Consider the following 24751-nt stretch of genomic DNA (forward strand, 5'->3'; position numbering starts at 1 on the left):
AGTCAAAGGATGCATTCGTTCTCTCGCACACATAGGGCGTGGCTCAACATTTAGAGTAGACCATTCCATTGGTCCTACAGTGGAAACTACTTGACCCCCCCCCCCCAATGGGCCCCTGTTGAAAAGTAGCGCACTATATTAGGGAATAGGGTAGCATATCAGACACACAATCTTTACTGTCCTCACATCAGCTCATTAATATAAAAAAAATTACACCGAAATAATTGAAAATACTATTCAACTGTTTCTACAAAATAGAGATGAACTTGCATTAGGAGAGACTCAATTAAAACAGAAATTATCCCAGGAAGGTATGGTAGAGACACTAAGAAAGTTCCGTCACTGCAAAGGAGCACATTGACAGGACCCCCTGAGATTCAATAAGTCTCAGACCACTGTTCTTTCACAGACAGTAGTATCCAGTTACCCAGCTGTCTGCATCACATACTTAAAATGGGAGAGTTTCATGGACCGAGATTAAGCCTAGTCTTGGACTAAGAAGCATTATATTTTAGGTTAAACCTAGTCCCGAACTATGTCCGGGAAACCAGGCGTGTCAAGTAAGGGACAGTGTGTGACATGTAAAATAATTTATCTAAAAAAAGAGAGATGTACACAAACCACACCCATAGTACATTCAATAAATCAGTACAACTATAGATCTGTTTTTTTTTTAGACAAAACAGTCTGGTAGATCCACTCGACAACCCTAACACTGCTTCTCCTACCCCCCAATAAAGAAACAAACTTCTGTCAGACAAAAGGTTTTCCATTCCCTCCCCACTTCTCCAAACTGCTCGGTAAATTTATATTGACAATTGCAAAAACCTACATGTTTTACGAAAAACAGAACACATTTATTGAGTTAAAAAAAAAGCAGTGCAACAGTATTTCTCCTGAAAGATTGTGTCGGCCGGTCTTGATCCGTTCTCCCATCACCACACGTGACGCCTGCAGTGTGCCACCGCCTGGGAGACAGACAGACAACAACCCACAGGTTAGACAGCAATAGGCATCCTAGGGGCTTCTCCGTCCTTTACATAAGATATCCGGTCTGATATTTCAGGAGTACTTTAGTCACAGGATTTCAAGAACAGACCTGGATGAGTCGTTCTTCTCGGCCAATCATAATGCATGGCCGGAAATAACGGTTGGATAAAAATTAAAAGGAATTTGTATTGAATTCATTCATTTATTTAAACCAGGGGAGTTACATTGACAATCTATTTTTCAACCCTGGAATGAAACGTCACTCACTGCGGTTGTGCTACTATGATAGAAGCAGTGCAGCCCAGTGCCTGCGTGTCGAGTACTCACGTTGCAGAGTTTCGCAGAGTCCATGTTCTTGCACCAGAACGCAGGTCCCCAGCTACACTGGTCCATACCCAGAAGACTTTGCACTGCCTCGGGACACAATCCCACCTTCTGTAACCCAGGACAACCACAGAACCCACTGTCAGATACTGGCATACATATAACGTATTCATTTCAACCAGGGAAGTCAGTGAAGTTAAATCGTCTTTATCGATCTAGAGGTTTTTCCCCTCTTCCATCATCATACTTTTTCTCTATAGTGCAGTGTATTCCTCTAGGTATTCCAGTGCTCACCATGCAGACAAAGTCAGGGTCCAACATCTGCAGCAGGAGCTGAACCAGCATGGGCTCATACTGCTCAATCAGCTGGTCACACTGGAGGAGAAGAGAGAAAGAAAGTGAGAGAGAGAAAGAAAGATGAACAGTTACACCAACAACGTCTAGTCGACCAGTTACTAGCCAATATTCATTCTTCTTCTGTTGCAGTAACAGAGTTTAGGAATCCCTGTTTTCCCATTTCATGGTCAGTGTAATCTACCAATTTATTTTACCTTTATTTAACTAGGCAAGTCAGTTAAGAACAAATTCTTATTTTCAATGGCGGCCTAGGAACAGTGGGGTTAACTGCCTGTTCAGCGGCAGAACGACAGATTTGTACCTTGTCAGCTCGGGGGTTTGAACTTGAAACCTTCCGGTTACTAGTCCAACGCTCTAACCACTAGGCTACCCTGATAACAACACGTGGAACAAGTAGACGTCCTCCATCCTCACCTCGCCCCTGACGGTCTCCGGGACAAAGCTGCAGACTTTCCTGACTGCGTCTTCAATCTGAGCCTGTGTGGCGTTCTGTTCCAGGATCCCGTCGATGTAACGCACGGACATCTTGCAGATGTCACAGAGGCCTCCCGCCTCGACCTGGGACTGGTCCAACACCGCTGAGGGACGGGGGAAACAAGGAGACCACTTCATCTGGATTGGAGCACCATCAATAAAATTGGCCTTTTCTAGTTGAATGATCTTGAATAAAAATTGTTATACGGTATTGGCCCGGTCGTTCTCTAATCTGTTATTAAAACAACCGACAGGGCCCAACCGACAGGGCCCAACCGACAGGGCCCAACCGACAGGGCCTGCTCCACGTGTCTCAAACACACAGGATAGATCACACACACACACACTTCAAGACTTCCCAAGCACACTCCCTCTACTCACGGGTGAAGGCACGGCTGGCGTCCTTGCAGAGCCCCAGCACGGTGCAGATAGTCTTGGGGTCGGCCTCCTGTAGCAGCAGCTTAATGATGGCCTGGCCGTAGGACTCGATCAGATCTTTACACTGGGCTGACAGGGAGGGCGGCAGCACAGAGCACACCTTCTCCAACACGCGCACCACATCTTGCTGAGAAGAGGGAGGAAGGAGCGGAAGAGGATAGGGGTTAGTTAGGCATGACTTAAATCTCCTTCCCCAGACACATCTGCCCAAATGCCAAACAAACAAAATAATATCCCGGTGGATAGGCATTGGCTTAATCTACCAACCAATAACCTCCCACAACACCTTCCCACTAACCCGGCTAGTACGTCTTCCATACGGGGTCTCGCCTCTATTTGGAACCCCGCCTCGCAGTCATGTGATTCGCTCAAATTAAAATGATCACCTATACTTTACTTAATAAGACCACGCCCATAGAATGAAGAACTCCTCTGAATGGTTGATGTCCCAGGGGTTATATGCTACGTGTAACTGTGTTGTTGTCTGTTCACACTGCTATGCTTTGTCTTTGCCAGGTCGCAGTTGTAAATGAGAACTTGTTCTCAACTAGCCCACCTGGTTAAATAAAGGTGTTCTCAACTAGCCTGCCTGGTTAAATAAAGGTGTTCTCAACTAGCCCGCCTGGTTAAATAAAGGTGTTCTCAACTAGCCTGCCTGGTTAAATAAAGGTGTTCTCAACTAGCCTACCTGGTTAAATAAAGGTGCACAAAATCCTGGGGATGAGGCCAGGTGTGACCAACACCATTTCATCTCACCTTCCTTTTATCGCCAAGTTTTTGCCATTGCCTAGACACCATTTATCTTCCTAGGTTTTTGAGAGAAATTTCTCATTAGACAACATCTTGGCTTAAAAAAAGGTAGCGAGCTAAGAGCTCCTTCATCAGTGAGGATATAAAGGTAGCGAGCTAAGAACTCCTTCAGCAGTGAGGCTATAAAGGTCGCTAGCTAAGAGCTCCTTCAGCAGTGAGGCTATAAAGGTCGCTAGCTAAGAGCTCCTTCAGCAGTGAGGCTATAAAGGTCGCTAGCTAAGAGCTCCTTCAGCAGTGAGGATATAAAGGTAGCTAGCTAAGAGCTCCTTCGGCAGTGAGGCTATAAAGGTCGCTAGCTAAGAGCTCCTTCAGCAGTGAGGATATAAAGGTAGCTAGCTAAGAGCTCCTTCGGCAGTGAGGCTATAAAGGTCGCTAGCTAAGAGCTCCTTCGGCAGTGAGGATATAAAGGTAGCTAGCTAAGAGCTCCTTCAGCAGTGAGGATATAAAGGTAGCTAGTTAAGAGCTCCTTCAGCAGTGAGGATATAAAGGTAGCTAGCTAAGAGCTCCTTCAGCAGTGAGGATATAAAGGTAGCGAGCTAAGAGCTCCTTCAGCAGTGAGGCTATAAAGGTAGCTAGCTAAGAGCTCCTTCAGCAGTGAGGATATAAAGGTAGCTAGCTAAGAGCTCCTTCAGCAGTGAGGATATAAAGGTAGCTAGCTAAGAGCTCCTTCATCAGTGAGGATATAAAGGTCGCTAGCTAAGAGCTCCTTCATCAGTGAGGATATAAAGGTAGCTAGCTAAGAGCTCCTTCAGCAGTGAGGATATAAAGGTAGCTAGCTAAGAGCGCCTTCAGCAGTGAGGATATAAAGGTAGCTAGCTAAGAGCTCCTTCATCAGTGAGGATATAAAGGTAGCTAGCTAAGAGCTCCTTCATCAGTGAGGATATAAAGGTAGCTAGCTAAGAGCTCCTTCATCAGTGAGGATATAAAGGTAGCTAGCTAAGAGCTCCTTCATCAGTGAGGATATAAAGGTCGCTAGCTAAGAGCTCCTTCATCAGTGAGGCTATAAAGGTCGCTAGCTAAGAGCTCCTTCATCAGTGAGGCTATAAAGGTCGCTAGCTAAGAGCTCCTTCATCAGTGAGGCTATAAAGGTCGCTAGCTAAGAGCTCCTTCATCAGTGAGGCTATAAAGGTCGCTAGCTAAGAGCTCCTTCATCAGTGAGGCTATAAAGGTCGCTAGCTAAGAGCTCCTTCATCAGTGAGGCTATAAAGGTCGCTAGCTAAGAGCTCCTTCAGCAGTGAGGCTATAAAGGTCGCTAGCTAAGAGCGCCTTCAGCAGTGAGGATATAAAGGTAGCTAGCTAAGAGCGCCTTCAGCAGTGAGGATATAAAGGTAGCTAGCTAAGAGCGCCTTCAGCAGTGAGGATATAAAGGTAGCTAGCTAAGAAAGCCTTCAGCAGTGAGGATATAACAAGGTAGCTAGCTAAGAGCGCCTTCAGCAGTGAGGATATAACAAGGTAGCTAGCTAAGAGCGCCTTCAGCAGTGAGGATATAACAAGGTAGCTAGCTAAGAGAGCCTTCAGCAGTGAGGATATAACAAGGTAGCTAGCTAAGAGCTCCTTCATCAGTGAGGATATAAAGGTAGCTAGCTAAGAGCGCCTTCAGCAGTGAGGATATAAAGAAAGCGCTTCTCGGTCGGCGTGGCAGTTTGACAGTGTGTCCAACTCTGCAGAAGTCTAGTTTATTTTCAGCGTGCTTAGTTTGTAAAGTGTTTTAAGTTGATCGCCGGGGTTACCTCTATGGCACCATGGCTGTATATTTTGGGACCGCTCCAGTCATTGACATTTGCGAAGCTACTCTCCAGTGGCCATCAGGCTACTCTCCAGTGGCCATCAGGCTACTCTCCAGTGGCCATCAGGCTACTATTCCAGTGGCCATCAGGCTACTATTCCAGTGGCCATCAGGCTACTCTCCAGTGGCCATCAGGCTACTATTCCAGTGGCCATCAGGCTACTCTCCAGTGGCCATCAGGCTACTATTCCAGTGGCCATCAGGCTACTATTCCAGTGGCCATCAGGCTACTATTCCAGTGGCCATCAGGCTACTATTCCAGTGGCCATCAGGCTACTCTCCAGTGGCCATCAGGCTACTCTCCAGTCAGTCTGTTCTGCTGGTGTGTGTGTGTGTGTGTGTGTGGTAGTGGTACTCAATCCTACTCTTGTCCTTTTCAGCAGGGTTAATACCTGCCTGGTGCCCCAACCAAACCTTTAACTTCACCCGTCTGACACCACCGCTACAAAGTGAACTAGGGTAAAACAATATCCACTGCTGCTTGCACAGTAATAACCATCACAATGGGTAATGGGTGGCCTGAGGACACAGAGATGAGACGCATTGTACTAAATTCTTGTTGGTCCTTGACACACAGGACAAACGAGCCCACTTGGCCTCCGGGGGGGGATTCTGTTTAAATGAAGAGATTCTGTAATGAATAACTCATACATTCTAGCCTATTGCAGACAGAATCCTTGTTTAAGAACCCTGAAGACACAGCCTACATGTTACATTAATAGCAATTTCAGTTGAACTATTTAAAATAAAAATGTTATGGTTAAAGCCGCAAATATCTTAGTTTTTTGTCTGGATTAACTGTGGCTTTTTAGCAGCAATATTCAAACTGAAATTGTGTTGTTCATCCAACATTGGCCAGAGGTGGAGAGCAATCACATTAATTTATACATCTATCCATCTATCCACATTCATTTATATATCTATCCACATTCATTTATATATCTATCCATCTATACACATTCATTTATCTATCTATGTATACACATTCATTTATCTATCTATGTATACACATTCATTTATTAGTGCTTTCCCCCCACATGACAAAAACATAATTTATTGTAACTCCCTTACAAACAGCGTGAAGTTTCAGTCATACACCATATAGCAGGTCATGCATGACTCATGAGCAACCCGTCAGGTGACCTACCTCAGTCTTCTCATCCCCCAGCAAGCTCTCCACCTCCTTCATAATGAACTTGCACGTGATACACTGAGGGGAACCACGGGCACGCACCATGTTCTGGAGAACAGACAAGAGTCGGCGTAACTACAATAGTCTTGGAACAAAATAAGTTGTGGTCCCGAAACGCATCGGTATAAACTAGAATAGTAACCATGCCAACATCATAACTACTTTACAAAACAAGTAGTCAGAGTGATTATATAACTTTTTATGTAAGAATGTAAGTGACGGTACAGTTGTACACGGACACTTGCCAGAACCTCTGGTACCAGTAGGTTACCTTGACAGCGTCCAGCTTAGTGGCAGGGACCAGTTTGACAGCAGGGACGGCCTTGGCAGCCACCAGGTTCATCATAGGGACAGAGCTCTTCACCTCTGCAGGGCAGAAGTCAGCACGGGAACAGATATCTTTAGGTTGCTGAGTGGGGAGAACATCAGAATGGACAGTTAGACACATTCATACCATTCTACAGAAAATACATTTCATCACATGACATTAAGATGATGTATGGTGTACCAGTCCACTGTTCCATAGTCTCAGAGCCAGGCTATACCCTGTACCAGTCCACTGTTCCATAGTCTCAGAGCCAGGCTATACCCTGTACCAGTCTACTGTTCCATAGTCTCAGAGCCAGGCCATACCCTGTACCAGTCCACTGTTCTATAGTCTCAGAGCCAGGCTATACCCTGTACCAGTCCACTGTTCTATAGTCTCAGAGCCAGGCTATACCCTGTACCAGTCCACTGTTCCATAGTCTCAGAGCCAGGCTATACCCTGTACCAGTCCACTGTTCCATAGTCTCAGAGCCAGGCTATACCCTGTACCAGTCCACTGTTCTATAGTCTCAGAGCCAGGCTATACCCTGTACCAGTCCACTGTTCCATAGTCTCAGAGCCAGGCTATACCCTGTACCAGTCCACTGTTCTATAGTCTCAGAGCCAGAGCCAGGCTATACCCTGTACCAGTCCACTGTTCTATAGTCTCAGAGCCAGAGCCAGGCTATACCCTGTACCAGTCCACTGTTCTATAGTCTCAGAGACAGAGCCAGGCTATACCCTGTACCAGTCCACTGTTCAGCACTCTGATGTGGAGCTACTGTTCTCCATCATTCTATCAGCAGACAGCACTCTGACTGGTGTGGAGCTACTGTTCTCCATCATTCTATCAGCAGACAGCTCCCTGACTGATGTGGAGCTACTGTTCTCCATCATTCTATCAGCAGACAGCTCCCTGACTGATGTGGAGCTACTGTTCTCCATCATTCTATCAGCAGACACCACTCTGACTGATGTGGAGCTACTGTTCTCCATCATTCTATCAGCAGACAGCACTCTGACTGATGTGGAGCTACTTTCCCTCAGTATAGCCAGTCTACTTTCTCCCCCGGCTAAAATACAAGATGAACTGTAAGCAAAACATTATAAAAAGCAGCTGGCTGCATCCTTTCTATGATATGAAGACGTTTTCTACCAAATGTGGTCCGATAATGTCTTGAAGGAAAACTTTAGTTGAACATGATCATGCTATTGAAGCAACAACAACTAAAAAAATAACTTGACTTTCAATATAAAAATGTGACCCGTGCCAACACACAGCTGGACTCAACCGCTGCAGCTTTCCCTTGTGGTGCTGTTTACCAACACGGCTGGCTCAACTGTTCTACTACGGTGAGCTTCGCAATGTAACAGGTGAAATTAACAATCTGCTTTATACAACATGTTGACTGTATTTACTGAAAATATGATACAAATATTTTTTAAATTCAAAAGAATTGTTTCAACGATATTGGTGGAAGTGGAAAAAAACAACCCGTGGCTATTTCCAAATACACTGGTATACATGCTACACCTCCCAAACCTAATGGACTAAATGGAAACCAGTCTGCTGTCTCGTATCACGACACGCCCATCAAATATGTCTCCCCCCCACCAAAAAAAAAGCTTGGTTTTCCAAGGACAAAGGTATTCAGCACAGAGAAACATCGTGACGCAGTTCTAGAACAGTGAAATGTGAGTACTTGAAGTCAGTAGCATTAGTGGACAGACCGTATAGAAACAGAGGCTGTGGGCAGACAGAACGACAGATCTTTTTACAACGGTAGTCACCCATTGACAGATGGACAACGGGAGATGATTGGCTCCATACGTCAGCCTTTTTCACGGACAAAGCTGAATGCATAATAGGATTTCATCCAAGTCTCTGTGTGGCCAATGCCTAAAGGGTGTGAGACGAGAGACTGAACAGAGGGAAACCTACCTGTTCCTACAGACCCACCCCAGGAGAGAGCAGGAAGAGGAGGAGAGAGCAGGAAGAGGAGGAGAGAGCGAGCGAGAGCAGGAGGAGGAGAGAGCAGGAAGAGGAGGAGAGAGCGAGCGAGCGCAGGAAGAGGAGGAGAGAGCAGGAAGAGGAGGAGAGAGCAGGAAGAGGAGGAGAGAGCGAGCGAGAGCAGGAGGAGGAGTGCAGGAAAGAGCGAGCGAGAGCAGGAAGAGGAGGAGAGAGCGAGCGAGAGCAGGAGGAGGAGTGCAGAAGGAGGAGGAGAGAGCAGGAGGGAGGTGCATGAATAGAGGGGGAAATAAAAACAAACTATTAAAAGATGTGAATGAAATCAGCAGGCTAGGAGGTGCTGTAGTCAGAGTCTGGATACACACACTAGATGTATTATGACATAAACATAGGCTATACCCTGTATAGCAGGCTAGGAGGTGCTGTAGCAGAGTCTGGATACACACACTAGATGTATTATGACATAAACATAGGCTATACCCTGTATAGCAGGCTAGGAGGTGCTGTAGCAGAGTCTGGATACACACACTAGATGTATTATGACATAAACATAGGCTATACCCTGTATAGCAGGCTAGGAGGTGCTGTAGCAGAGTCTGGATACACACACTAGATGTATTATGACATAAACATAGGCTATACCCTGTATAGCAGGCTAGGAGGTGCTGTAGCAGAGTCTGGATACACACACTAGATGTATTATGACATAAACATAGGCTATACCCTGTATAGCAGGCTAGGAGGTGCTGTAGCAGAGTCTGGATACACACACTAGATGTATTATGACATAAACATAGGCTATGCCCTGTATAGCAGGCTAGGAGGTGCTGTAGCAGAGTCTGGATACACACACTAGATGTATTATGACATAAACATAGGCTATACCCTGTATAGCAGGCTAGGAGGTGCTGTAGTCAGAGTCTGGATACACACACTAGATGTATTATGACATAAACATAGGCTATGCCCTGTATAGCAGGCTAGGAGGTGCTGTAGCAGAGTCTGGATACACACACTAGATGTATTATGACATAAACATAGGCTATGCCCTGTATAGCAGGCTAGGAGGTGCTGTAGCAGAGTCTGGATACACACACTAAATGTATTATGACATAAACATAGGCTATGCCCTGTATAGCAGGCTAGGAGGTGCTGTAGCAGAGTCTGGATACACACACTAGATGTATTATGACATAAACATAGGCTATGCCCTGTATAGCAGGCTAGGAGGTGCTGTAGCAGAGTCTGGATACACACACTAGATGTATTATGACATAAACATAGGCTATGCCCTGTATAGCAGGCTAGGAGGTGCTGTAGCAGAGTCTGGATACACACACTAGATGTATTATGACATAAACATAGGCTATGCCCTGTATAGCAGGCTAGGAGGTGCTGTAGTCAGAGTCTGGATACACACACTAGATGTATTATGACATAAACATAGGCTATGCCCTGTATAGCAGGCTAGGAGGTGCTGTAGCAGAGTCTGGATACACACACTAGATGTATTATGACATAAACATAGGCTATGCCCTGTATAGCAGGCTAGGAGGTGCTGTAGTCAGAGTCTGGATACACACACTAGATGTATTATGACATAAACATAGTGGTTCATTTCACCCATGTATAAACCTGTTAAGTATATGTCAGGCAACACTGTGCAGAGGCATTGGTTACAATTACACATCAGCAGAAGAGAACCCTCCAGTTTGGGGGAGGGGGGCGGGGCTGAAAGCCAAAAGTGGTGCACTAAATATATGAAACAGGATGTCATTTTGGAGACGCCCTAGTGACTGACCATGGACATGAGCTGCAGGGCGATGAGAGGCGCGTACTGGCTGATATACTGCTTGCACTGAAACACAGGAGGAGAAGACAAAACAGTCAGATACAAAGTCAGTGGAAACCAATGATCTTCCAGCTTCATAGATTGACCAAGAAATACTTCCAATCAAATGTATTTATAAAGCCCTTAAATTAAAAAATAATTTTAAAATACATTTTAAAAACTCCCTAGAAAAGTGGGAACCTAGGAAGAAACCTAGACAGAAACCAGGCTCTGAGGGGTGGCCGGTCCTCTTCTAGCTGTGCCGTGTGGAGATTATTAACCTAAAGAGGAACCAGGCTCTGGGGGGTGACCGGTCCTCTTCTGGCTGTGCCGGGTAGAGAGGAACCAGGCTCTGAGGGGTGGCCGGTCCTCTTCTGGCTGTGCTGGGTAGAGAGGAACCAGGCTCTGAGGGGTGGCCGGTCCTCTTCTGGCTGTGCTGGGTGGAGATTATTAACCTAGAGAGGAACCAGGCTCTGAGGGGTGACCGGTCCTCTTCTGGCTGTGCTGGGTGGAGAGGAACCAGGCTCTGAGGGGTGGCCGGTCCTCTTCTGGCTGTGCTGGGTAGAGAGGAACCAGGCTCTGAGGGGTGGCCGGTCCTCTTCTGGCTGTGCTGGGTGGAGATTATTAACCTAGAGAGGAACCAGGCTCTGAGGGGTGACCGGTCCTCTTCTGGCTGTGCTGGGTGGAGAGGAACCAGGCTCTGAGGGGTGACCGGTCCTCTTCTGCCTGTGCTGGGTGGAGAGGAACCAGGCTCTGAGGGGTGGCCGGTCCTCTTCTGGCTGTGCTGGGTGGAGATTATTAACCTAGAGAGGAACCAGGCTCTGGGGGGTGACCGGTCCTCTTCTGGCTGTGCCGGGTAGAGAGGAACCAGGCTCTGAGGGGTGGCCGGTCCTCTTCTGGCTGTGCTGGGTGGAGATTATTAACCTAGAGAGGAACCAGGCTCTGGGGGGTGACCGGTCCTCTTCTGGCTGTGCCGGGTAGAGAGGAACCAGGCTCTGAGAGGTGGCCGGTCCTCTTCTGGCTGTGCTGGGTGGAGATTATTAACCTAGAGAGGAACCAGGCTCTGAGGGGTGACCGGTCCTCTTCTGGCTGTGCCGGGTGGAGATTATTAACCTAGAGAGGAACCAGGCTCTGAGCGGTGGCCGGTCCTCTTCTGGCTGTGCTGGGTGGAGATTATTAAGGCCCGACTGTTCAACATGTTCGAACATTCATAGATAACCAGCAGGGTCCAATAAACCAACTATTGCATTAAACCAGATGGCAACTAGGGCATGAAGTGTAAATTAGATTACGGCTAGTTCCATTGCTGGATTACTCAAAATATTCACTCCACCAAACTCCTTTTAAAACCCAGTCCTCTCACTAACTCCTAGCTAGATAACTACGTAGTCCTCTCACCAGGTCACACTGGTCCTGGATCGGTAACTAACTAGATAACAAGGCCTCTCACCAGGTCAGAGATTCCAGGCCCCAGCAGGTCACACTGCCTCTGGATCCGTTCGATCAGAGAGTTGACGAAGGTAGTGTTGCTCTTCGCCTCGTCCTGGAAGTCTGTGATGAACTTCACACAGTCCTCACACAAGTCTCCAGTCTGCTACAGGGGACAGAAGACACTCACTAGTGACTAAAGGAGTAGCAGTTACACACACACACACGAAATCAGTGACAGTTGAAAGTTGGTACTGGGGTCATGTTCAGTAGTGAAATAACAGTTTGGAATGGGAGCCAGAATTTGATTTCAGCCAGAATTTGATCAATAAGACAGATTTCAGTTGAAAAGATTTGGTACTTTGTGCCTTACTGAACATAACTTATGTGCAGCTATGCTGGGCACCATAGTAAATTCTAAATCTAACGATTTTGTAAAGTTCTCTAACAATTATTACACCGAAACCCAATTCCTAGACACCAAAGACCAGAATTACGACCCCCAAAATTCTATGACGACTGGCGTACCTGTTCAGGAACCTCTTGCTTGGTGTTCTCCTGGGCCTGGGGGTAGAGGAGCCCAGGGACGTTGAGGAGGAAGGGGGCGACCCTCTGGGCCAGGTCTTCCTGAGGAATCTCATTGGACGTGAGCGGTGGGATCTGGTTAGACTGGATCTGAGACTGGAGTCTGGCCAGGGCTGCCTGCTGGGAGTCACACAGGCCTATGGCGCCACACACCACCTGAGGGTTCTCCTGGAATCCAGAAACGGACTCTGGTCACTACAATCCGTAGATCTCACTAGAGACGCCACCATTAAGTCACTACTGGAACGCACACTATAATAAACTCTCAGGGTCGGTTTCCCACTTCACAGACCCAGATCAGGCCTAGTCCTGGACTAAAACTATTTCCATTGAAAGTGTGAGTCCAGGAACAGGGTTAATCTATATGCAGCTGGCATCCTAAATGCAATTCATTACCTAGTCCCTCCCACAGAACAGCTATCGCGTTCCCTAGTCCCCCACACAGAACAGCTACCGTGTTCCCTAGTCCCCCCCCACACAGAACAGCTACCGTGTTCCCTAGTCCCCCCCCCACACAGAACAGCTACCGTGTTCCCTAGTCCCCCCCCCCACACAGAACAGCTACCGTGTTCCCTAGTCCCCCCCCCCCACACAGAACAGCTACCGTGTTCCCTATTCCCCCCCCCCCACAGAACAGCTACCGTGTTCCCTAGTCCCCCCCCCCCCCCCACAGAACAGCTATCGCGTTCCCTAGTCCCCCACACAGAACAGCTACCGTGTTCCCTAGTCCCCCCCCCCACACAGAACAGCTACCGTGTTCCCTAGTCCCCCCCCCCACACAGAACAGCTACCGTGTTCCCTATTCCCCCCCCCCACAGAACAGCTACCGTGTTCCCTAGTCCCCCCCCCCCACACAGAACAGCTACCGTGTTCCCTAGTCCCCCCCACACAGAACAGCTACCGTGTTCCCTAGTCCCCCCCACACAGAACAGCTACCGTGTTCCCTAGTCCCCCCCACACAGAACAGCTACCGTGTTCCCTAGTCCCCCCCACACAGAACAGCTACCGTGTTCCCTAGTCCCCCCCCCCCCACACACACAGAACAGCTACCGTGTTCCCTAGTCCCCCCCCCCACACAGAACAGCTACCGTGTTCCCTAGTCCCCCCCACACAGAACAGCTACCGTGTTCCCTAGTCCCCCCCACACAGAACAGCTACCGTGTTCCCTAGTCCCCCCCACACAGAACAGCTACCGTGTTCCCTAGTCCCCCCCACACAGAACAGCTACCGTGTTCCCTAGTCCCCCCCCCCCACACACACAGAACAGCTACCGTGTTCCCTAGTCCCCCCCCCCACACAGAACAGCTACCGTGTTCCCTAGTCCCCCCCCCCCCACACAGAACAGCTACCGTGTTCCCTAGTCCCCCCCCCCCACACACAGAACAGCTACCGTGTTCCCTAGTCCCCCCCCCCCCCCACACACAGAACAGCTACCGTGTTCCCTAGTCCCCCCCCCCCCACACACAGAACAGCTACAGTGTTCCCTAGTCCCCCCCACACAGAACAGCTACCGTGTTCCCTAGTCCCCCCCACACAGAACAGCTACCGTGTTCCCTAGTCCCCCACACACAGAACAGCTACCGTGTTCCCTAGTTCCCCACACACAGAACAGCTACCGTGTTCCCTAGTCCCCCCCCCCCCACAGAACAGCTACCGTGTTCCCTAGTCCCCCCCACACAGAACAGCTACCGTGTTCCCTAGTCCCCCCCACACAGAACAGCTACCGTGTTCCCTAGTCCCCCCCCCCACAGAACAGCTACTGTGTTCCCTAGTCCCCCCCCCCCCACAGAACAGCTACCGTGTTCCCTAGTCCCCCCCCACACAGAACAGCTACCGTGTTCCCTAGTCCCCCCCCACACAGAACAGCGTTCCCTAGTCCCCCCCACACAGAACAGCTACAGTGTTCCCTAGTCCCCCCCACACAGAACAGCTACCGTGTTCCCTAGTCCCCCCCCCACACAGAACAGCTACTGTGTTCCCTAGTCCCCCCCCCCCCCCACACAGAACAGCTACCGTGTTCCCTAGTCCCCCCCACACAGAACAGCTACCGTGTTCCCTAGTCCCCCCCACACAGAACAGCTACCGTGTTCCCTAGTCCCCCCCACACAGAACAGCTACCGTGTTCCCTAGTCCCCCCCCCCCCCCCACAGAACAGCTACTGTGTTCCCTAGTCCCCCCCCCCTACAAAGTAGAAAATAGTAAAATTAAAGAAAAACTGGAATGAGTAGTTGTCCAGATGTTTGACTGGTACTGTATTTACAGAGACTGTTACCTGCCAAAAATAAGGGTTTAAATGCATGTGTAAATTTCTTTAAATAATAATTCCCGATTTTCTTATCTCTCAAAGATATAGAACAGTACAAACTTAGTTTAGATTTTTTTTTCGGGGGGGGCTCTATGTAGTGAAACTGTTATTCAATACATGTGTATGGGTTAATAGCATTAAGGATAAACAGTTATCATCAAACTCAAATAGCTAAATTATCCTTGAAATGACCTTGAAACAATGCCATTTAGCTTAGCAGGATGAGGATGTTGGATTGATTCTGAATAACAAATGTTTCTCTCGGTTTGTGTGTGTAGGCTAGCTTACTTTCCTATAAACCCGTGTGTGTGTGTGTGTGTGTGTGTGTGTACCAGCTCTCCAGCGATGATACCAATGAGGATAGGGTAGTAGGTGTCCACGATCTCTTTACACTGTGCAGCCAGGGTCTTGTCAGGGATCAGGTGACAGGCCTTCTCCAGGACACCCAGGATCTCACCCTAGAGGACATGAACATCAGCTTAGAGCCCCCCAGCCTCAGACCCCCACTATGTGGAGCGATGCCCCCCCCCCAGCCTCAGACCCCCACTATGTGGAGCGATGCCCCCCCCCAGCCTCAGACCCCCACTATGTGGAGCGATGCCCCCCCCCCCCCCCCCAGCCTCAGACCCCCACTATGTGGAGCGATGCCGCCCCCCCCCCCCCCCCCCAGCCTCAGACCCCCACTATGTGGAGCGATGCCGCCCCCCCCCCCCCCCCCCCTAGCCTCAGACCCCCACTATGTGGAGCGCAGCAGTTCCATGTATTAAGCCCTATTCCAGATATAGCACCCGATTCAACTAATCATCAAGCCTTTCACTACGTAAATCATGTGAACTAGTTCAGGACTACAACATTTTTTAAATGAGGATCCCCTCATGAGAAGCTATAACAACACTACTCAGCCATAATGCACCCTCTTAGGCACTCATTCATCTGGGAGCGGAAAACAGTTATGCCATATCTGTACCACTACGGTGTACACTGGATAGAAGACAAATTCATGCTCTGCCAAACTGTTTCCAGCAACAACAACAAAAAAACAGGGAACTTTCCCCACATTCATCCTCCATGACTCACCTGAGTAGCATTGTTGTTCAGCAGCTGGTCCACCGCTATCAGCAACCCCTTACACAGGTCACATGGCACAGATTTCTGAAACAGGGAGGAGGAAGTTGATTAGGGTAGCTAAACCAAGGCCAGGTTAAACAATGCCCCGCTGTTCATCCATTTTACACCCCCCCCCCAAAAGAGAATAACATGCTAGATAAAATAGACTCGAGTCTCACCATCTGGGGTTGGTTCCATACGTTCTGTTGGCAGTGGACCACGGCTCCACAGATAGAGGCAGTCTTCACATTGTGGCACCAGTAGGGAGGACCACGGGCACACTGTTCAGTACCCAACAGAGGGGTGGCGACGGCTAGGAGAGGGTAGACACTAGTTACCCACACTGTTCAGTACCCAACAGAGGGGTGGCGACGGCTAGGAGACACTGTTCAGTACCCAACAGAGTGGTGACGACGGCTAGGAGACACTGATCAGTACCCAACAGAGGGGTGGTGACGGCTAGGAGACACTGTTCAGTACCCAACAGAGGGGTGGCGACGGCTAGGAGACACTGATCAGTACCCAACAGAGGGGTGGTGACGGCTAGGAGACGCTGTTCAGTACCCAACAGAGGGGTGGTGACGGCTAGGAGACGCTGTTCAGTACCCAACAGAGGGGTGGTGACGGCTAGGAGACACTGTTCAGTACCCAACAGAGGGGTGGCGACGGCTAGGAGACACTGTTCAGTACCCAACAGAGGGGTGGCGACGGCTAGGAGACACTGTTCAGTACCCAACAGAGGGGTGGCGACGGCTAGGAGACACTGTTCAGTCCCCAACAGAGGGGTGGCGACGGCTAGGAGACACTGTTCAGTACCCAAAAGAGTGGTGGCGACGGCTAGGAGACACTGTTCAGTACCCAACAGAGTGGTGACGACTAGGAGACACTGTTCAGTACCCAACAGAGTGGTGGTGATGGCTAGGAGACACTGTTCAGTCCCCAACAGAGGGGTGGCGACGGCTAGGAGACACTGTTCAGTACCCAACAGAGGGGTGGCGACAGCTAGGAGACACTGTTCAGTCCCCAACAGAGGGGTGGCGACGGCTAGGAGACACTGTTCAGTACCCAACAGAGTGGTGGCGACGGCTAGGAGACACTGTTCAGTACCCTGTTCAGTACCCAACAGAGTGGTGACAGTATGTATGTAACCCAGGTCCAGCCCTACAGTATGTATGCATGCATGTATGTAACCCAGGTCCAGTTCCTTTTTAAGCAGGCGAAAGTAGAGGCGTGTTACAACTCTCTAAAATAAATCCTAGAACAGGAAGTGAAAGGATCATGTGACTCGTAAAGGGGAATACCACGACCAACAAGTCCTACTTCCTCATCTGATCTTAGAGAGAGGCAGAGAAAACTCTGAAATAGTAAACTCTGTTTTATGGGAACAGATCCTAGCAAGAAACCCTAGGAAACCACAGTGGAAAGCACCAACCATCTGTTAGACTGTATGAGAGAGAGAGAGAGATATACACACAGACACACACACACACAACCACGTTATTGTGAGGTCAACGAGGTCAGCATCCAATCCTCCATCAGCTGGAGAAAATAAAAGGTAGTTTGCCTCAATATGAACACAACAGCTATCCACACAGTGTACAAAACTGTTAGAACACCTTCCTGGTATTGAGTTGCACCTCCGACTTTACCCTCATTACGTTAGGGCATGTTGAAAGCGTTCCACAGGGATGCTGGCCCATGTTGAGACCAATGCTTCCCACAGGTTGTCTCAAATTGGCTGGATGTCCTTTGGGTGGTGGATCATTCTAGATACACACGGGAAGGTATTGAGTATAAAAAACCCAGCAGCGTTGCAGTTCTTCACACACTCATTCTGGAGCGCCTACTAGTGCTCAGACTTTCCGCAATAGGCTGAGAGAGGCTGGACTGAGGGCTTGTAGGCCTGTTGTAAGGCAGGTCCTCACCAGACATCACCGGCAACAACGTCGCCTACGGGCACAAACCCACCGTCGCTGGACCAGACAGGACTGGCAAAAAGTGCTCTTCACTGACAAGTCACGGTTTTGTCTCACCAGGGGTGATGGTCGGATTTGCGTTTATCGTCGAAGGAATGAGCGTTACACCGAGGCCTGTACTCTGGAGCGGGATCGATTTGGAGGTGGAGGGTCCGTCATGGTCTGGGGTGGTGTGTCACAGCATCATCGGACTGAGCTTGTTGTCATTGCAGGCAATCTCAACGCTGTGCGTTACAGGGAAGACATCCTCCTCCCTCATGAGCCTGCAGGAAGGGTACCACATCTTGACATGACCCACCAGCCAGACATCATGGAAATGGTCTTTCTGGTCCGGGCGTCAGTTAAACTGCAGTACCAACGCAAAGCTATAGGGGTCAGTCAAAACCATGCTTCTAGACCAGAACCCTGGCCCCATGAGCCCTGGGTGGAGCATTGCACCCTGGGAGTTGAAATACACTCTGAATCATAGCATAAATGTGTACATTTGAGTCATTGAGCAGACGGGCTTATCCAGAACTTACAGGAGTAACTAGGGTTAAGTGCCTTTGCTCAATGGCACAGACAGATTTGTCACCAAGTCTGGGATTCAAACTAGCAAGCTTCAGAAACGAGCGTAAGAGTTTGTTGCTTTAAACTCTTCATTTATTACAGAAATGACTAGGTATAATGAATGTTAAAGATCAGAAAACCCTGATATGTATCAAATTACTTTTTTTTTAAAGTTCTGTAATTGTCAACAAAAATATATAAAATCAGACATGGTTTTGCATAAGAGAAATTTCAGATGTTACGTTATTTATTATTTGCGTTTATTTTTGAAAGAAATGTAATAGCCTAGAAGGTGTTATTTTATCAGTTATCAACATATTGTTCAATGTTTAAAAAAATAAAAAATAAACATTAAGCCCAGTGGTTATTCTCAGACTTCAGCCAATACACTTCCTGGTTTGTTGTTGTGTCAATACAGTATCGTTTTGGTATGGGTGGCAGGTAGCCTAGTGATTATGAGCATTGTGCCAATAACTGAAAGGTCACTGGTTCGAATACGTGAGCCGACTAGGTGAAAAATCTGTCAGTGTGCCCTTCAGCAAGGCACTTAACCCTAGTTCCACCTGCAAGCACGTCTCTGGATAAGAGTGTATATTATAGGGACAACACTAAAGCAGTTTTATTTAACCAGGTGCAAAGGAGTTTTTTTTTTTTGGTTGATAAGGAGCGTGATTTAGTACGTCTTGTTTCAGAGGATGCATGACTTGGCCTTTGCCTCCCGAGCCTGTTGGGGAGTTGCAGCGACAAGATCGCAATTGGTTATCACTAAATTTGAATTTTAAAAAAATAGGCACTATTAGCTTTTGTGCATGAAATTTGAGTTTATTGTTGAAGCATACTTATCCATCACTAACTGCCAAATTTTAAAGGCTACCATGGAGGTTTTTATTGTTGCCAAATTTGCAGAGACGCAAAAATTCTAATCTTCAGAGTCAAGGACGTAAGCACAAATGTTGCATTGACTGAGGGAAAGAAGCTGATGATGCACAGCCATTGCCAAATAAACCAGCAAGCTGATAGACAGCTACTCATGTGACAAAATCAAAATAAAGGCAAAAAACCAACATGACATTGCCTAGTTATCACAAAGACCCACGCCAAGCTAACAGCCTGAAGAGCGACAACAGATCGGCACGGTCCTGTGTGTTGTCAGCACGAAACATTCCGGTACTATCTGCACTTGTCCAATTAGAAAAGTTCCTTTTGGTTCCGTTGCAAAACCTTGTACAGTCCCAAAACCGACCCCAGGCATCAGAGGTCATAGTAGGCAACCCAATGTGAAACAAATCACTCGTGTTCATACGCTGATAATACAGTCACACTGCAGTGAGTCAATCATTCACTCCCGTGCTGCCTTGTACTGGGAAAGATACAGTAGAGATAGAACCTCTCCCCTCCTGTTCTCCCCTCCTGTTCTCCTAGGCAGACAAAAATAAAAAATGTTGCTCTATGAGGTGTTGGGCCTCATTATCAAAGACATTTCAACTTGTCTGACTCCAATGAGGAAAACCTTTATGCTACAATGTTAGCGAGTCAGCTATTCACATTTTTTTTACCACCTACTTTGAAAACATCACATAAACAGGACAAAAACAGGCTACATTTTAGGAGTCTTATGCTGCCACGATAGCCTATAGTTCTACAGTAAACTTGGCCGGCTGTTTTAAAAAAAAAAGTTAAATTAAGGACCATTCACGACTCACAGTTGAGTGATCAATCGCATGTTTGAGTTTGATGATGACGCATAATGGAACAGCTCAGAGCTGCTTGTAGTCTACGCCACTCAGCTGTGTGAGTCGGGAGTGAAGCAACCATCACATGGCAGCACAAACTAACCCCCCACCCCCCCCTACCCCTTCAGCTACCTCCCATTTGATAGCAGATGACGACGAGAGGGAACAAATCAAAAATTAGTTGCGTACACAGTTTAGCAGATGTTATAGAGGCCACAGCCAAATGCTTAAGCAGTACTCCCAATGAAGACGTCAAAGAACTAGTCTCATACTGATTGTGTTGTCACCGTTGCAAACTAAGTGCGCTACAAATTACCCCCAAAAACTAAAGCGGGAACTAGAACAAACGTATTGCAGGAACCGATACCTAGCCTGTAGTTTTGCAAATATGAGAAATCATATGACTGACACTCACCATGAGTAATCAAACAATTTCACATCACACAGGGCGTCCCAAAAGAAGTCAACAAGGAAGGGGGGGCATTATAAATAGGCCTAGTCATTGTCTCTCTCAGAGCAGCAGTAAGACACACTCAACATCCTGACCAAACTAGGACAAACTAGGACACTAAAGCAAAAAGGTAACAGGCATGTTTATTACCACCAAGCTTTTTGTAGTGATATTAGCCAATTAGGCCTATAGGGAAGATCGCTTTGCTTGACTAAGCATTCAGCATGTGTAGGGGAACGTGACAGACTGACTGCATAACTGATTTAGGGAACGTGTTAGAGGTAGTTTGCAGCTAATTTACTCTGGATCTGAATCATGGAAAGGCAACATTAGACATGTCGACACTAACATCCTATTACCTAAAATCAGAAAAATACATGTTGAAACTAACATCTATGACCTAAAAATCAGGAATAAACCCACACGATCGAAAAAGTGAAGCGAAACCCTAACGAAACATAAAATGAGGAAATTGAAAACGTCTACCTAATAAAAATACCCATTACCCACACTCCCCTGGGGCCTACCTACCCACTCGAAGATGTACTTGTCCTACACACTTTGTCCCCGTTTTGACTCAACAATACATTTGTTAGAACTGCTGCATTAGGAATGTAGTTGGACGAAAGAACCATGAGGATACGAATGCATTTGTTTAAGATGAGAAAGATCGGATGGGCCCATCATGCACCTGGATGGATTACGTCAAGAAAACATGCAGTTTTTTAAATTACATTAAAAAAAATGTTTTAGTGAACAGGAAAACAGGTTAGACTAGGGATAGATTGATTTGAGAGGACAACAGTACATACCATACTTTGTTTTCCTACATGATGCTCCATGTAAAAGAGAGGGTACAGACTCAATGTAACACAGCTGTAATAAAAACAGGTGTAAGAAATACATTGGCCTAACTAGGTACTGCGTTTAACTAAATGCATCACACCAATGGCTGAGCTAAAAAATAAATAAAAAATAGCTAGCATGAGGACTGCCACAGCCCGGAGGTGTGTTGGATCATTGTCCTGTCGAAAAACAAATGATCGTCCCACTAAGCACAAAACAGATGGGATGGCGTATCGCTGCAGAATGCTGTGGTAGCATTGCTGGTTAAGTGTGCCTTATTCTTTAAAAAAAAAAATATATATATATATATATATATGACAGTGTCACTAACAAAGTACTCCCCAACAGCATAACACCTCCTCCTCCATGCTTCACGGTGGAAACCACACATGCGGAGATCATCCGTTCACCTACTCTGCATCTCACAAAAGACACGGCGGTTGGAACTAAAAATTCAGACTCATCAGACCAAAGGACAGATTTCCACTGGTCTAATGTCCATTGGTTGTGTTTCTTGGCCCAAGCAAGTCTTCTTATTGGTGTCTAGTAGTGGTTTCTTTGCAGCAATTTGACCATGAAGGCCTGAGTCACACAGTCTCCAATGAACAGTTGATGTTGAGATGTGTGTTACTTGAACTCTATCTGGGCTGCAATCCGAGGTGAAGTTAATTGCCGATATCTGAGGCTGATAACTCTAATGAACTTATCCTCTGCAGCATAGGTAACTCTGCGTCTTCCTTTCCTGTGGCGGTCCTCATGAGAGTCAGTTACATCATAGCGCTTGATGGTTTTTGCGACTGCACTTGAAGAAACTTTCAGAGTTCTTGAAATGTTCTGTATTGACCTTCATGTCTTAAAGCAATGATGGACTGTCGTTTCTCTTTGCTTATTTGAGCTGTTCTTGCCATAATATGGACTTGGTCTTCTACCAAATAGGGCTACCTTCAGTATAACACCCCTCCCTACCTTGTCACAACTGATTGGCTCAAATGCTTTAAGGAAAGAAATTCCACAAATTAACAAGGCACACCTGTTAATTGAAATGCATTCCAGGTGACTACCTCATGAAACTGGTTGAGAGAATGCCAAGCTGTCAAGGCCAAGGGTGGCTACTTTGAATAAAGAAACCATAAAATATTTTGTTAAAAAAAAACTTTGGGTTACTACATGATTTCATGTGTTATTCCATGTTATTTCATAGTCGACGTCTTCGCTATAATTCTACAATGTAGAAAATAAAGAAATCCTTAAATGAGTAAGTGTCCAAACTTTTGATTCATATATATACACATTTAGCCATCGTTAGCGCTAATTTGCTGCCTCCTAGGACGCGTCTTAACACAACAATGATTAGCCAACGTTAGCCAGCTACTACAAAGTCAATGCCGCACCATCAGCTAGTTAACTACGCATCTTGAAGATGCATAAAGTGAAGGAACAGGTTTAAAATGTATCAGTGACAAAGCTAAATGACTTGGTAAGCTAGCCATGTCTACGGTGTTGTTTACAAAACTAAAGTAACCTGGATACTTTGTTTCTCTCTACAACTTTAACTAGTCATCTTTGATACAAAGTGACAATTGAGTAACTAATAATTACGTTCCACATTGTATCATATTACCCGCGGAGACGAAAAACAGAGCAAGGCACAGCATGGCGGAGCGGTCCGGAGTCCGTCTTGTTCCGTGGTGTACGTGAATGTCGGGTGTATTTCTGAGCGCTGCTATACAGGACGGGTGCTTGCTCTTGGTTTATATCACACAGCGTCTACTGTCTTTGTTTATAGGACGCCTCATCGTCAGCTGACCACTGGCGTCTTCGATTGATGTTGTTGATTGATGTTGTTGATGTTGTTGATTGATGTTGTTGATTGATGTTGTTGATGTTTCCACAAATAACCATTTACTGTCTTTTTTTGTTGTTGTTGTTGCTTTTAACATAGATAGTATATCATTATGTAGTAACATAATTGCAATTATGTGTAAACAAACGTACTCATTGACTAAAAAGGCTATAGGCGCTTTATTTCTCATCACATTGATTCTTAGCTAGTAGCCTATGAGGTGAACAATATGAGCACATTTAATTTTTTTAAAAATTGAACCTTTATTTAACTAGGCAAGTCAGTTTAAGAACAAATTCTTATTTATAATGACGGCTTGCACATGATAAGATCAGCGATCACTGTATTCAACTGATCTAATTCAACTTGGTTTGATTTCTACTGAGGGTTGGTGCTCAATTTATGCCATTTACATGCAAATAAATATTCAAATGTGAACATCCTGGGAGTTTGGGGCGCTGTGCGGCAGATTGCCTAGTGGTTAGAACATTGAGCTGGTAACTAAAAGGTTGTTTGATCGAATCCCAGAGCTGGCAAGGTAAAAATGTGTTGTTCTGCCCCTAAACAAGGCAGTTAACCCACTGTTCCCCTGAACAAGGCAGTTAACCCACTGTTCCCCTGAACAAGGCAGTTAACCCACTGTTCCCCTGAACAAGGCAGTTAACCCACTGTTCCCCTGAACAAGGCAGTTAACCCACTGTTCCCCTGAACAAGGCAGTTAACCCACTGTTCCCCTGAACAAGGCAGTTAACCCACTGTTCCCCTAAACAAGGCAGTTAACCCACTGTTCCCCTGAACAAGGCAGTTAACCCACTGTTCCCCTGAACAAGGCAGTTAACCCACTGTTCCCCTGAACAAGGCAGTTAACCCACTGTTCCCCTGAACAAGGCAGTTAACCCACTGTTCCCCTGAACAAGGCAGTTAACCCACTGTTCCCCTGAACAAGGCAGTTAACCCACTGTTCCCCTGAACAAGGCAGTTAACCCACTGTTCCCCTGAACAAGGCAGTTAACCCACTGTTCCCCTGAACAAGGCAGTTAACCCACTGTTCCCCTGAACAAGGCAGTTAACCCACTGTTCCCCTGAACAAGGCAGCCTCCGGCACCTCTCTGATTCAGAGGGGTTTAGGTTAAATGCGGAAGACACATTTCAGTTGAATGCGTTCAGTTGTACAACTGACTAGGTATCCCCCCTTTCCCTCTCCTCGGGGAATATGTAAACGTACTACTAACGTATTGTTCCAGATCACATTTATTTGATGTGATTTATTTTCTACAGGATGGGATTGTGACAGAGAACAGCCATATTTCCTCAAAATAAAGGTTATGTTGCGTTGGGATCGATATGGCGCAACAGCACAAAGCTCTAGTTAATGGATACTCCAACGGAACTGATACTTTTCATTTCTGTATTTTACTGTTGTGACTCAATCGGGGATTCAAGGTGTTATT

General features: G+C 46.9%; 1 protein-coding gene across 2 annotated transcripts; it reads right to left on the reverse strand.

Annotated features, from left to right (window-relative positions):
- Positions 1-872: 872 nt before the first annotated feature.
- Positions 873-23235, reverse strand: LOC139367888 (prosaposin-like). Of its 2 annotated transcripts, none has more exons than XM_071106256.1 (14): positions 23079-23235; positions 16082-16215; positions 15873-15947; positions 15128-15253; positions 12434-12658; positions 11928-12068; positions 10448-10504; positions 6643-6780; positions 6327-6419; positions 2527-2710; positions 2086-2249; positions 1609-1689; positions 1318-1425; positions 873-968 (listed from the first exon to the last, which is right to left on the reverse strand). In XM_071106256.1, the coding sequence occupies exons 1-14, from the start codon at positions 23110-23112 to the stop codon at positions 936-938; spliced, it is 1593 nt and encodes a 530-aa protein (XP_070962357.1). In that variant the 5' UTR covers positions 23113-23235; the 3' UTR covers positions 873-935. The 2 variants fall into 2 exon arrangements, with proteins under 2 accessions (XP_070962357.1, XP_070962356.1); XM_071106255.1 differs by having other exon boundaries at positions 11928-12071; positions 23079-23217.
- Between the last annotated feature and the right edge of the window lie 1516 nt (positions 23236-24751).

This window comes from Oncorhynchus clarkii, chromosome 16 (genome assembly GCF_045791955.1).
Source record: "Oncorhynchus clarkii lewisi isolate Uvic-CL-2024 chromosome 16, UVic_Ocla_1.0, whole genome shotgun sequence".
Classification (NCBI taxonomy): domain Eukaryota; kingdom Metazoa; phylum Chordata; class Actinopteri; order Salmoniformes; family Salmonidae; genus Oncorhynchus; species Oncorhynchus clarkii.

What these genes read in the sequence shown, in the direction of transcription:
- LOC139367888 (XM_071106255.1), bottom strand. Translation starts at nt 23,112, where the DNA reads ATGCTGTGCCTTGCTCTGTTTTTCGTCTCCGCGG. An exon ending in GGCCTGGAATCTCTGACCTG is followed by an intron (nt 10,505 to 11,927) that starts GTGAGAGGCCTT and finishes CCTGTGTTTCAG; the next exon opens with TGCAAGCAGTATATCAGCCA. An exon ending in ACTCTGCGAAACTCTGCAAC is followed by an intron (nt 969 to 1,317) that starts GTGAGTACTCGA and finishes TCTGTCTCCCAG; the next exon opens with GCGGTGGCACACTGCAGGCG.